The 13,721-nt window shown below is 42.2% G+C and overlaps 1 protein-coding gene across 1 annotated transcript in view; it reads left to right on the forward strand.

The window, feature by feature from the left end:
* The first annotated feature begins 229 nt into the window (after window positions 1-229).
* Window positions 230-13,721, forward strand: part of LOC311271352 (uncharacterized protein) — a 31,100-nt gene continuing 17,608 nt past the window's right edge. Inside the window, exons 1-18 of the mRNA XM_084376967.1 lie at window positions 230-1,094; window positions 1,906-2,121; window positions 2,963-3,151; window positions 3,299-3,810; window positions 4,071-6,878; window positions 7,271-7,391; window positions 7,878-8,019; window positions 8,110-8,199; window positions 8,299-8,479; window positions 8,592-8,615; window positions 8,727-8,917; window positions 9,073-9,227; window positions 9,319-9,381; window positions 9,564-9,683; window positions 9,826-10,002; window positions 10,092-10,175; window positions 10,445-10,528; window positions 10,616-10,690. Coding sequence (XP_084233093.1) covers window positions 534-1,094; window positions 1,906-2,121; window positions 2,963-3,151; window positions 3,299-3,810; window positions 4,071-6,878; window positions 7,271-7,391; window positions 7,878-8,019; window positions 8,110-8,199; window positions 8,299-8,479; window positions 8,592-8,615; window positions 8,727-8,917; window positions 9,073-9,227; window positions 9,319-9,381; window positions 9,564-9,683; window positions 9,826-10,002; window positions 10,092-10,175; window positions 10,445-10,528; window positions 10,616-10,690 — 5,793 coding nt within the window. The 5' untranslated portion in view covers window positions 230-533. The remainder of the gene's footprint in view (window positions 1,095-1,905; window positions 2,122-2,962; window positions 3,152-3,298; window positions 3,811-4,070; window positions 6,879-7,270; window positions 7,392-7,877; window positions 8,020-8,109; window positions 8,200-8,298; window positions 8,480-8,591; window positions 8,616-8,726; window positions 8,918-9,072; window positions 9,228-9,318; window positions 9,382-9,563; window positions 9,684-9,825; window positions 10,003-10,091; window positions 10,176-10,444; window positions 10,529-10,615; window positions 10,691-13,721) is intronic.

Consider the following 13,721-nt stretch of genomic DNA (forward strand, 5'->3'; position numbering starts at 1 on the left):
AGAGGGTTTATTAAAGAAAAGAAAAAAAACAAACATTCTGTTAGAAAAAAGGCTTTCGTGAATAAAATAACTCATCATAACATTTCTATTTATTTATTTATGTAATTTTTGACAAATTATAACACGAGAGCTGCCAAAACAAGTGACCAGGGATAAAATATCATATTTTATTGCCTTTTCCCAAAGGCGGAAGCGGTCAGTGTGTCGTCATCAGTGTGCGCCACATCCATGTACCGACTGGCACTGTAGCCTCAGCAGCTAAGGGATATCACTTTCCGAGTGCTTGTGTAAGATTCTCTCAGGGCTAAACCTGCACATTTCTCTCATTTATGGACAGCCGTTCTTACAACTCTTACTACAGAGTGGGATATATCGTTTTTGTTTAATGCGACTTGACCTAGTCGATAAATAAAAATGTAACGTTAGCCATCGACGATTCAAAGTAGCTAGGTCCGTGTTAGCTGTTAGCTTTTATAGCCACCCAGGTTGTATGTGAGCACAAAGGCCGGGTGCACCGCCCTGACTTTTTAACAATGTACCCCTCCTATGGAAATTTTGGTGGACCCCAGTCACAAAACTTTGGAGGTCCTGGACCCCGTAAGCAGCCTGGTGGCGGGCCCGCCGGTCAGTCAGCGGGGTTCGGCGGCTTCGAGCCTCCATCCTCCGGCTCGATGTTCTCCAGCCTGCAGGAGCAGCACCGCCAGCAGATGCAGCAGCTCCAGATGCTGCACCAGAAGCAGCTCCAGTCTGTGTTACACCACGGCAACAATGCTAATTCGTACGGTGCTGGACACTCGGGTGGTTACTCAGGTGGGACATCGTGGCATCCAGAAGGAGCAGGACATTCAGACGGCGGGTTTGGAGCTCAGTCGTACAGTCAACAAGACGAGACTCCTGGTCAGCAGATCAGAGACCCCGCTGCCCCTCAGCAGGGTCACGCACAGCCTCCTCCGCCTCCACCACAACCCAACGAGCCCCAGCCGGGTCCTCCCCCTCCTGAGCCCCCGTCAGTAAAGCCACCGGAGAACAGCTTGGCACCCAAAGAAGACAATAAACATACGTCCACCACAGACGACAAATCCTTACCTTTGCAGGTAATGTCCTTTATCTTTGTAGGCATGCTTTAATGATAAATCTCATTACTTTGATCTATAATTTGGGTGATATCACAAGAAATAATCTACATTTGCAATCTGCCTGTCAGTAAATGTAAATTCTGGTCTTGGCCATACTTGAGATTTAGTATGAAAGGTCGTTTTAAAAAGAAATTGACCTGGATTTGTTCAAGTTTTGTTCCTTCTGATCAAAATGCTCATCAACAAATTATTTCAAAAACAACGAGCAGATTATATACAATGAATGTGCTTGATGTAGTCTAGGATGCATGAAAAAATGTGGATATTCTTTGCCTCCATAAGACACATTTTGAGAGCTGTACCTTGATGGTCCAGAAAATCGGGTTTGAAATCGGGGATGTCAAGCAAATATACAGCCTGAGGTTAATGACTATGTAATAAAGTCATTCAATAGTTAAATCATGAGCAGGTAAAAGAGCATTTAATTACTGAGTTAATGAGATTAAAAGAAATTTGCAGACAGTCGTATCGTTTCACAAATTATTGTGTCACATTGAGCAAGACTTGAGCATGCAATACAAGGAGAGCAAGATTCCACTAACACTTGTTGTGTGAAAGTGAGAACAAAAATGTGTAAGTGCACAAAACAGGTTTCAGCATGTGTCCTATGTATGGGTTATAAAGGCCGTGAATCAGTATATTTGTCTTTTACTGACAGATCATTTATGCAAGTTACTGAACTACAGTAAGTGTACAGACGAAGTAAATAAGAAAAAAAGATTCTTTGTGTGCATTGTCTGACAATTGTCCTTGTAATTGTTTCACCCAGGACAAACAGCAACTTTGGTACAAACAACATCTTCAAAATCTCCAGAAGTTGAAAAATGAGCGCTCCAAACAGAATCAGAAAGACGGTAATGCTCCAGTGCCACCACCCCCAGAACAAGCAGTTCCTCCTCCTCCTCCATCAGAGTCAACAAAAGGCTTACCTCCTCCACCCCCTCCAAAAGAGGAGCCCCCAGCACCACCCCCACCTCCTCAAGAGGTAAGGGTAATTATTTCTGAAGTTAGAGGTGTGTTGCTGTATTAGTGTATTGCTGCCTCCTACAGGCCAGTTGCATAACTTAGTTGAATGCTCTCTGTCTTGGAGTCTCCTGTCCAAATTGCTAATCGCCACCTTGGCTTGTGGTTCTCAGTGATAATAATTCCAAGTAACCCATAACTGGGTTGTTGATGTACAGCATCATCTGTCTCCATGAATTGTTTTTAAGCCAGATAAGAACTGATTGACCAGTATTTCTCCCATTTGTCCAGGAAATCTTCCAGGACACGTAGACCGGTTATAGATAGTCTTACACACATTCATTCATCTTTCCCCTTGAAGTGGTGTGAATCGTTACTTTAATGACCGTCCCTATTCATTTTAATTGTCCCATATGCCCAGTGTAACCACATAAGTGAAATTAATTCACTACTATACATACTTTTTCTAACCCTCCTCTTTCTTGTCGATAGGACTGGGAATCCTTTGAAATTTCTTCTATATAAATGCCAATATGAGTTTTGAAATCTGTAACAAATTGTTTAGACACCTTGCTTTGCTGAAAGCTATTTTTAAATGATATATGAGCCAACCATCACTTGGTATAAGCAGCTTGGGATATTAAGTGCTATGGAAACAATGTGAGCACAAAGTATTGAGGTTTGATACCCAGGCCTGTTGGAAAAAAGTTATACATTGAATGTTCCTTCTTTCTTGGTTCTCAGTAGTGCCTTTCCTCCACCTGTACAAATGAATATACCTTGCATTACAAACCACCCTCAAGTAGTCTTTGTGAGTTGCAAACGTATACTGTGCTCCAATCTTGCCTTGTTTATGTTCACAGCCTGAGGTCCCACAGGACCCAGATGAGGCTGCCCGCCTCAACCAGCTACAGGCTGCAGCAGCGCAGTGGCAACAGGTGCAGCAGCAGAGAGCCAGCGTACAATACCAGGCTCTGATGACACAGCACGAAAAGCTTCAGCATGTCCTGGAGCAATACCAACAGCTGCTTCAGCAACCTGCAAACATACAGGTAGGTACATTATATGGTAGTGTTTTTTAAGACACTTTTGCAGATTTTTTTTTTTTGGTCTTAAAATGACCTGTAAGGTCAAAAGAAACCATATTATCTTGTGAACCAAAACTAAATAGCATTTTTTCTTCAATGTCCTTATTACAGTCAATGACCACAGAAATGCAGCTGAGGCACTATGAAATGCAACAACAACAGTTCACACCCTTATTCCGAGACTGGAATCACTCCTTCGTCCTGTGGCATGAGCAGTTTCAAACCTATCACCACAAAGACCAACTACAGGACTATGCAAATCAGTGGAAGCAGTGGCAGGAGCAGATGAATGCCACCAGTGCTCACCTTCAAGAAAGAGTGGCCACTCTCACCGCCATGGTGCCATTCGCCTCAAGCCAGTATAGCAGTGGGATGGTGGGACAGTATGGCCAGTATCCTGAACAAAACATGCAAATGCAGCAGCAGTCAGTAACACCGGGTATGCAGCATTCTCCTGGTGCTGTTGGTCCTGGATCCCAAGGTCCAAGGCCCACTGGCTTTGTGCCAAATTCAGAATTACCTACTGGACCCCCTGTGAGAGGAGGTGGCCCTGCGGGCATTGTCCGACCCCCAGGACCCGCTACCATTCAGCCGCCAGGCTTCAACAGCATTAGAGGTCCACGGTCAGTAGAGATTGTTTCATATTACTGTCATTGGCATTTCTTTTTTATTAAAATCTTACATATTTGAGAAAGGGTTTGCAAAAGAAAAATCTGTTTCTGAAAACCAGTTGAGAGTATTTGAATGAGGTGGGCTCTTGAGATAACAGGCGGCAGTATCTCATGTTTGTAATGAATATGTAATGTCTCATATTGTTACGTTATCAGTGAATTTCTGTTAATAGAAAGATTATTTTAATAATGTTTTCTTGTCATTTTTGTAGTCCTACTGGGCCGAGTGGAAACAACCCTAGATTTGACCAGCCACAGCAAGGTTTTGATGGTCCTCCAAGATTTGGCCAGCCACAGCAAGGTTTTGATGGTCCTCCAAAATTTGACCAGCCGCAGCAGCGCTTTGATGGTCCCCCAAGGTTTGACCAACCACCGCCACGCTTTGATGGTCCACCGAGGTTCAACCCACCACAGCAGCGCTTTGATGGTCCCCCAAGGTTCGACCAACCACCACCGCGCTTTGATGCCCCCCCTCAATTTGACCAACCAAGGCACCGCTTTGATGGTCCTCCCAGATTTGACCATCCACGGCAACGTTTTGATGGTCCCCCCAGATTTGATAAACCTCGATTTGGGCAGCAGCCTAGATTTGAACAGACCCCAAGGCACCCTGCTGTACCTCCACGATTTGAACGCCCACCTGTGCCACCGCAAATACAACAGCAAGCTCCCCAACCAAAAGCAGAACAAGCTACAAAACCAACTGCCAGTATGGATGCTAAAACACCTGGAAAATCAGCTGTGCAGCCACAGTCTGAAAAAGAAAAAAGTGAGTCTACACCAGATAAGAATAATAAATCTGAAGACTTGACAGATGACAACTTGCTCGGAACTGATGGCTTTTTTGTCCAAAATGACCCCATTCCACAGACATTACCAACAAACACAAAGACTGACGAAACTGATGGCAATAATGCTTCTAACAATAGTGAAAAACCCAAACCTGTGAACAGTAAGCCTTCTGTAACTTCTCCCACTACTGTGGGATCCATGAATACTGCTGCACAAAATCAAGTCAAACCAGATGGACCCCTAACAGGCAAGACACTTGTTCCAAAGCCCCCTGGAGTCCAACATGATCCACAAGCTTCTGGCCAAATGCAGTCAAGACCAGATCCTGCAAGGCCTCCTCTTGGTAGGGGAAGAGGCCAGCCCCCAGTACCTGTTCAAGCGCACGGGAGAGGACGTGGGCAGATGGGCTCTGGTGAGTTCAGGGGACCAAACACTGTACCGCTTGGTGGGACGATGGAAGAAGATGGCTCTTATGACTACATGCCACCTGAAGGGGACTTGGGAATGCCAGAAGAAGAGGAAGAATATTACTGGCAAGATCCATACGAGGAGTATGGTGGTGGGGAATCTGAGGTGCCCCCTGAAGAAATGTGGATGCCAGAGGAACAGTACTTCCCAACAGAGGAAGAATATTATGAAGAGCCAATAGCTGGACCCCCGATGGGAAGAGGGGGGCCCTCAATGATAAGAGGTAGAGGAGGCCCACCTATGGGCAGAGGAGGTCCTCCTATGGGAAGAGGAGGTCCTCCTATGGGAAGAGGGGGTATGCCTATGGGTAGAGGAGGTCCACCTATGGGTAGAGGAGGTCCCCCTATGGGTAGAGGCGGTCCCCCTATGGGTAGAGGAGGTCCCCCTTTGGGTAGAGGAGGTCCGCCTTTGGGTAGAGGAGGACCGCCTATGGGTAGAGGAGGTCCCCCTATGGGTAGAGGAGGACCCCCTATGGGTAGAGGAGGACCTCCTATGGGTCGAGGAGGACCTCCTATGGGTAGAGGACGACCGCCTATGGGTAGGGGAGGACCACCCCCCATGGGTAGAGGCGGACCACTCCCCATGGGTAGAGGAGGACCACCAACCATGGGTAGAGGAGAGCCAATGGACAGGCACTGGGAAGACCCTGAGTCAGTGGAGTTCTCAGAGGAAGGGGACCCTTATTGGGAAGAAAGGAGACCTCCAATGAGAGGCATGAGACCACTGTTTCCACCTGGCCGGGGTCGGCCTCCACGAGGTCATCCCGGTTTCATGCACCTAGGACGAGGACGCCCTCCTCACCCAGCACTTGGCCCAATGGATCACGAGGCATTAGGCTATGAAATGGACACTGATGATACTGAAATGGATCCAGCAGGGCACCCCATGTACCATGGACATGACCCTCATAGCCATTCGATGCATCCTGATGTTGGGAGAGGCAGGCGTCATATGCCGCCACCACCTCATGAAATGATGGATCCTACAGAGGAGGAGCCATTGTATGATGAAGAAATGGAGAGAGAATCGGGGTGGCAAACACCACATGGCAGAGGTCCTCCACTGCCTCCACATGAGATAATTGACTCAGGAGGAATGAGGAGGAGACCTATGGGTCGAGGAATGGCCAGAGGCATGTGGCGGCCGGGTCAAACGCATGAGAAATATGAAGAGGGATATAAAGAGGGTATCGTTGAGGATTATGGTCATGGGGAAGCTGGGTATCGCTGGCGGCCACCACAGGACTACCCTCCTGATGACTATCGACATGAGGCTAAGCACTATGAGTCTGAATGGGACAGAGAGCGTCCTCCTCCTGAGAGAGACTATCCACCCCGCATGCCACCATCAGAACCCCACAGAGATGGCCATTGGCCAGAGGAAAGAGAAAGAGGTCCCCCATATCCATTTGATGAGCGTGACAGGGGAAGAGGAGAACTTAGAATCCGTGAATACGGAGATGAGACCCTGTACCGACAGGAAGAGCCACCATACCCACCACCACCTTCAGAAAGGGATAGGCCTTCAAGACTTCATCCACCACCAGAGAGAGGGTACCCTTCTGACTATGAGGAACGCAGAGCTCGCTATGAAGATCACAGGGAAGAACATCCTCTGGATAAACCTTTACCTTCTGTTGCGCCTGTCACAAACTTGCCAGAGAGCTCAGCTGAAGGAATGAGTGGAGCAAATGTACTTGCTCTCTCCCAACATCAACATGAGATCATCTTGAAAGCTGCTCAAGAACTGAAACTTATAAGGTAATTTCTTTTCTTTAATCACTGATATAAATAATAAATTGTATGATACAGTCACACAAATTAAGATTCTGGCTTAGCTCGAGTGGAATCTAGCAATGCAGATTGTAGTGTTGTTATTATTTGCCAAACCTTTGAAATGTCAACCTCTGAGATTTCTGCCACAACCAAAGAGCAGGGGAGTTGAATGGAATAATTATTGTGGTGCTCAAATCATCCAAAAATTTCAACAAGTTCACTTGGCATCTCTTTGGACATTGCAGTGATGAAAGCAGATCTGTATTTTATTTTCATCACAGCTTTGGCATTTGGATAGTAAATTACCCATTTTTATGGTGAAATGGATTTTGGAGAACTTCCAGTTGAACTTGACTTCCGTTCTTTTTGGTCCACAGGGAATTGAAGGAGGGTAAAACACCCGGTACTGAACCTCAACCACCAACTGATGTCATGCCTGAGCTCCCAGCTGGTCTTCTTGGTTTGGAGATCCCACCAGATGTCAGGAATGTCCTGAAGGTAATTTATAGTTATTAATACTTGTTAATTGTTAACACCAACTGCAAGAATGCATCCCTGTATAAATTGCAAGATCAATGGTTATACATGGTGGTTCAAACTAGGGCTGTCACAATATCACATTTTCTCTGCACGATTACTGTGGCCAAAGTAATTCATGATTTTGATAATTTTGCAGCAGTGAAAGACACACCCTGTAATTGTTGCTAGCTAGCTAGTTGCTTTGTCTTCTTCTTTCTTCCATTTTTTGGCTGGTGGAAACTAGCGTTAAGGTGCTTCACCACCACCTACTGTGACAAAGCGAGAACGGAAAGAAATGGAAACAATTTAAGGGGCCCTAGTTTAAACCGTGCTCGTCACTTGAGAATGCTAGCCACATTTTTAATTATCCATACAGTTGTACAAATTCAGTATTAATTATATTTTTGCTTAGCCATTTTGTATATTACTGTTAGAACTATATCATATCAAATCTATCATCCTTAGGGCATGACAGCTGCAAAGACTGTTTCAAATGAGTCTGTGTCTTGGGATACCAAGCTTACTACCAGAGATTACCAGCAGCCTCTCTCTTCTGCACCCACACCTACGGTGATTCCAAAGACTGTGGATTATGGACATGGGCATGGTATAAGCAGCAAATATAAACACATTTTAAATACTGTATGAAACTGGTTAAGCTTCAGGGTGTTGTTAACATTAACACTGAATATTTCAGAGCCTGGAGCCACAGTTGAGCGGATGTCTTACGGTGAGAGAATTGTGTTGAGGCCTGACCCAGTGCCTTCAGATAGGGGATATGAAAAAGGTGAGTTCCAGTTCTGTAAAGCTTATCTTTCTCTACTCTTACAGGAAATGTTGCAATTTTCTAACCATTGTTGATTGATGAATGATTTTATTCTTCTAGAACATCTTGGTCCCAGAGATCCCTACAGCAGAGACCCATATTATGACAGACGATCAGACCCTTATATGGACCGCCGGGAGTACAGTAGAGAGAGGGAATTATACAGAGAGAAGCTTCCACCTGAATATGAAAGAGAAAGATTTGAGAGACAGCGCTATCCCCCAAGAGAGAGGGATGAAAGGTAACATGTTTCCTCAGTGGCTCTGACACCCTATTCTCTCCAAACCATGGGAAAGCTCGGTGCTTTAGAACATATGTAATATTCTTTTCTATTTGTCTGTTTTTGATTCAAGCACACAGTCCATGGTTGAAGAAAGGTACTATATCACTTTGTGTTATACATTGTGATTAGTCAACGGTGTGTGCCAGTTTGAAACAATTAATTCTCTTGATGAAGTGAAACTTAATGCTGCTCCTCCTCTGTGTAGATCTCCACAGGCACCTCCTTCACGCTCAGGGTACAGGGAGAGAGATCGGGATCTTCGAGAGAAAGACCAAAGTGGCAGCCGTGATCGAGATGAACATTATGGAAGACCTGGCTACAATAGACCGCCATATGAGCGCACTGGACTCGACCGCAGTGGGTCTGAGCGTTACGGCCATAGCTCCTCACCTTACGGTATTTCAATCCCACATTTGTTAGAAATGTCTGTTCAGTAATTCCGCTCTTAGGTAGAATTCACCGAAACTCTAATCTGCATTGAGTATAAATGTATAATGTGAAAAAATAATGCCATTTAGAGAAAAACTTGAATTGCAAATACAATCACACAGCGGACAGAAGAAGTTATCCAGAGGACCGAGGACCTCCCTCTGCACCAGCCCTTCCACCTCCACCTCAGCCACCTCCAAGAGTCGAGAAGAAGCCAGAAATCAAGAATATTGACGATCTTCTCAAGCCACCTGGCAGATCATCTCGGCCTGAAAGGGTACTAATTGATGCCGTAACGTTTAATGTAACAACATCACATTGTTAGTTGTGTAGTACTGAGTACTCATTTAAGTGTTGTATTTGAACAGATTGTCATCATAATGAGAGGGCTTCCTGGAAGCGGAAAAAGCCATGTCGCAAAGCTCATACGGGTGAGTGAGTCCTACCAGCAAATCATAACTTAAACGATATGCAACAGCAATGTTCATAGAGTGTGTTTATATGTCCTTCCCCAAAACATGTATTCTTTTACATAAATTATTATTATTATAACCTTTTTGATTAAAGAAAATCAAAAATATGAAAGGTTGTTTTTTATCTTGACATTTTCAAGGATAAGGAAGTTGATTGTGGCGGTACACCTCCAAGAGTTCTTGTTTTGGACGACTACTTCATGACTGAGGTTGAGAAAGTCGAGAAAGACCCAGACACAGGGAGAAGGGTCAAAAGGAAGGTGAGACTGACATGCAACAACAAAGTGGTACTATATTAAACAGTTAGAAATTAAGTCAGCATCAGCGAGCAACATCAAGTGACAGATGCATAACAGTTATTGTAAACATAAACAATGTAATACAAAAAAAATTGTCTTTCAGGTTCTTGAGTACGAGTATGAGCCAGAGATGGAGGATACCTACCGGAGCAGCATGCTTAAAACATTTAAGAAAACTCTGGACGACGGCTTTTTCCCCTTCATCATTTTAGACACTATTAATGACAGGGTGAAACATTTTGAACAGTTCTGGAGTGCAGCCAAAACAAAAGGCTTTGAGGTGAGTTGTGTTCATCAATGACCTGGTAAAAATGTTTCTCCAACTAGCCCTCTGCTAAGGTTTGTTTGTTTTGTTTTTTTTATATTAAGGTGTACCTGGCTGAAATCACTGCAGACACTCAGACTTGTGCAAAGAGAAATGTCCATGGGCGAACATCTAAGGATATAACAAAGGTCTGTATGATCCGTTAGCTCTCTTAAAAAATATATATAATCATTTCAATCAATAATAACCTACATACATGTAGACTGTATAAATGAAGTGGACGTAATCTCCAGGTCTGAAAAGTGAAGACAATGTGGAAGTGCATTACACCTGCATTTTTTCTAAATGCCAGCAAGGTGCGACTTCAATGGGGGATGCCATGGTGGCTACGTTCGCTTGTTTTATACAGTCTATGTCCGTACAACATACAATTATTTATGGGAGTTTCTGTGTACAGATGTCCAACAACTGGGAGTCTTCGCCGCGTCATATGGTGCGCTTAGATGTCCGGTCCCTGCTTCAGGATGCTGCTATAGAAGAGGTGTGGTCTTCAAGACATGATGTTTCTCAAAATACTATAGTCTTTTATCAGTAACTCATTTAAGCTAACATGTGTGTCCATTATTAGGTTGAAATGGAAGACTTCAATCCCGACGATGAGCCCAAGGAACCTAAGGCAGAGGAGGAAGAAGAGGGTGATCGGGTAGGACAAAGACAGATTTATTCATATTTCAGCAGCATTTCCATTTATTTGTATTTCCATCTAACACATAAGGTTTATCCAGTAAGTTACCCATTAGTCTTGAATTCTGATTGTTTTGTTTTATTGACCAGGCGAGTTACAAACCAAAATAGGTGAAATTCATTAAGTGTCATAGCTTAATTTGTTCTAATCTATTTTTAATTAAGGTAAATGATTATGTAGTAATTATGAGATTTACAAGGAAAGACCAGAGCAGAAAATGGAAAACATATATAGCACCAACACTGAGACAATCAAAATACTGTTGTGAATCAGTGCCAAAAGTAAGTTATAGCTGTAACAGTCTGTTTAATTCAGAACCTGCTGATGGGTTCCTGTTTTCTTTCTTTTTTTAAGCATTTGTTTGTTCTGTAGTTAAAGTTTAAATATTTTTAATTTCCGCATAAACTACATACTGTTGCTAAAGTACCACCATCAGAAAAAGTGTTCCCAAACTGTAGGCTGTGTCATTGTGCATGAGACTGGACCATTTTTAGCGCCGATTTTCTGTAACACCAAGGCACATTTTCATCAAAAGATCAAACCAAGTAAAGATTTTAATTTAAAAATCACTTCTGAGAAAACAAGAAAGAAAAACTCATACGGTGAGTTGTTGAAAACGTGTCTAATCTGTTGTAAACAAAAAACAACAACTTCTTGTGCATAATGTTTTTAATGCATAATTAGTTGCTGAGTAATTTTTAAAATGAAAATACCAGAAAGTTCAAAATACTAAAGATTCCAAAGAAAATTCAAAACAAATAAATGACATTTGTTTTTCTGCCAAATGAATTTTACAAAGATGAGGTGCATATTGCTTTTGATAGTATTATAACTTTACAGAAGCATTTATAATCACTTCAGTGTTTTGGGCTCAGACTTTGGTACTTCTTTTAAAGCAAGTACAATTATTACTTGCTGAAATGTAAACAAACTATAGAAAAGTTAAAAAAAAATGTAATTACCTATACTGTTGTTGTTCAGAGTGATGAACTTCATAGTATCCACAAAGTTGCAGTGAGAGATTCTCCTCCTGCTTCGACATTTTGATGAAACCTTTAAAGCTGTATCAAAATGTAAATGATATGGTGTCACCTTCAGGGTGATTGTCCCCATATGAAGAATACAAAACTGGACTCATGAGAAAGTCATTTTCATAAGATGAAAAGGGGAAGCGTAAACCCCAGCTGAACCAATAGGCCACTGGCCATGGTCACCTATGAACAACTAAAAACAAGTGCCTATAATCAATATTTCTATAATAAAAATGTATCAAATGACAATGTGGCAACAGAAAAGGCCGCATATAGCATTGAACCTACAGATAATTATCATCTGAACCTACAGCTTTCCTCAACTTGCTTGAAATCAGGTTTTAGCTAGGTCAAACAGATCTAGCTTTACTGTCCTGGTTCACTCAGCATCCTATTTTTTCTTGTGTCCTATTTTTTGAAAAGATGTCCACTTCCTTAAAATGTCAAAGTTTTTCACTGGCATTTCTATGCAGTAAGCACAAGGTTTATCCAAGCAGTCTTAATAAAGTCTAGGCAATATTGGTAGAAATGACTCCTGATACCCTAGTTTGATGTTCTTCAAATGTAACTGCAAAATAAATCCATAAATGTTAGGAATGCTTTCTCCACATGACATAAAATGCTTGCATATCCAGCACTTAATTACAATGGACATGACTCATAAAAACAATAAAACTTGAAATGCTGTTTAGTTATAAGGAATCTTAATTAGAAACTAAAAGTAAGAAGTTACTTCTGGTTTTTGAAAGAAAAACTGTTTCCTAACTAAAACGTTGAAAATACACCTGGCATCACGGTTATCTATCGCACCTGTGACCACATCTAACAATGATGTAGTGTTGAGCAGGAGTGCACTGTGTAGTGCTTTACTGCGTGATGTGTGGACAGAGCACGAAGCCTCTGCTACCTGGTAGTAGAAACTGGATATTTCATCTGAATGTACTTAATTCTTTTTTTAAAAATCTGAATATTTTTCAGTGAAAGTCTATGGAGAGGCAGTGTGTCTCCTATGTGTATAATCTATTAATGAATGATTCAAACAGTCTTATAAAGCAACAAGTTGCTTCCTTTCTTCAGCTTTGATCATTAAAGCGTCAGTTTGTTTTAAATTTGTGCAGAAGCTGCTGGGATTTGAATTTTCAGCAGTGTATCTTTTATCATTCATGTTTTGTTTTTTGTCCCATGTGTGCATACTCACAACTAATGGAGCAAGACTGGTATATCCAGCATAATTCTACAAACGTTGAACATTGTAACCAAAAGAAAACCATTACGTTATGCACTTTAAATACCCAGAATACAAGTATCTTGTCATTTAAGCTCTTACACACCCTACATCCACCCACACAGGTATTTTCACTTACTATGTCTGATTAGACTTTCTGTCAGGACTTGCGTTTGATTTACATCTCTGTAACTATGAATGTACAGGGAAAGCTCCGCCCATCTTAAACCTGAGCAGAGGTCTAATCAGGAAAAATAATAGAAAACACCTGTGTGAATTTTTTTTTTAATTTATTTTGCACAAAAAAGAGGTAAAAATAAAATATCTGTCAAAATTGAAAGAAACAAAATAAAATAAAGACAGCACGGCAATGAATGAATGTGAGAACTGAACAATACAAAAAAATGCATAAATATATTAATCTACTCCTGCCTCTTAGCCCGGAGTAGATTAATGTTGTTGTAGTAAAACAGCTGGTCTGAACAGAAGATGGGCCATTGAGAAATCAAATCTTCAACCAACATCTTTATGTGTTAGAAAGATTTAGGTTTCCACCACAACGACTTAAAAAACAATAAGAGGTCAAGAGGGCAAAAAAAAACATGAGGTGTGGCACAAAAACCATCAATGAAAAATCAAAACAAATCTGAACAAAAAGAGAAATTGAGCTAAAAGTGTGGTTATTGTACTTATGAAACCAGCAAACATGGTGTTAAATCATAACATTTCAACA

The sequence above is a fragment of the Pagrus pagrus genome, assembly GCF_965226575.1.
Source record: "Pagrus pagrus genome assembly, chromosome: 16".
Taxonomy (NCBI): domain Eukaryota; kingdom Metazoa; phylum Chordata; class Actinopteri; order Spariformes; family Sparidae; genus Pagrus; species Pagrus pagrus.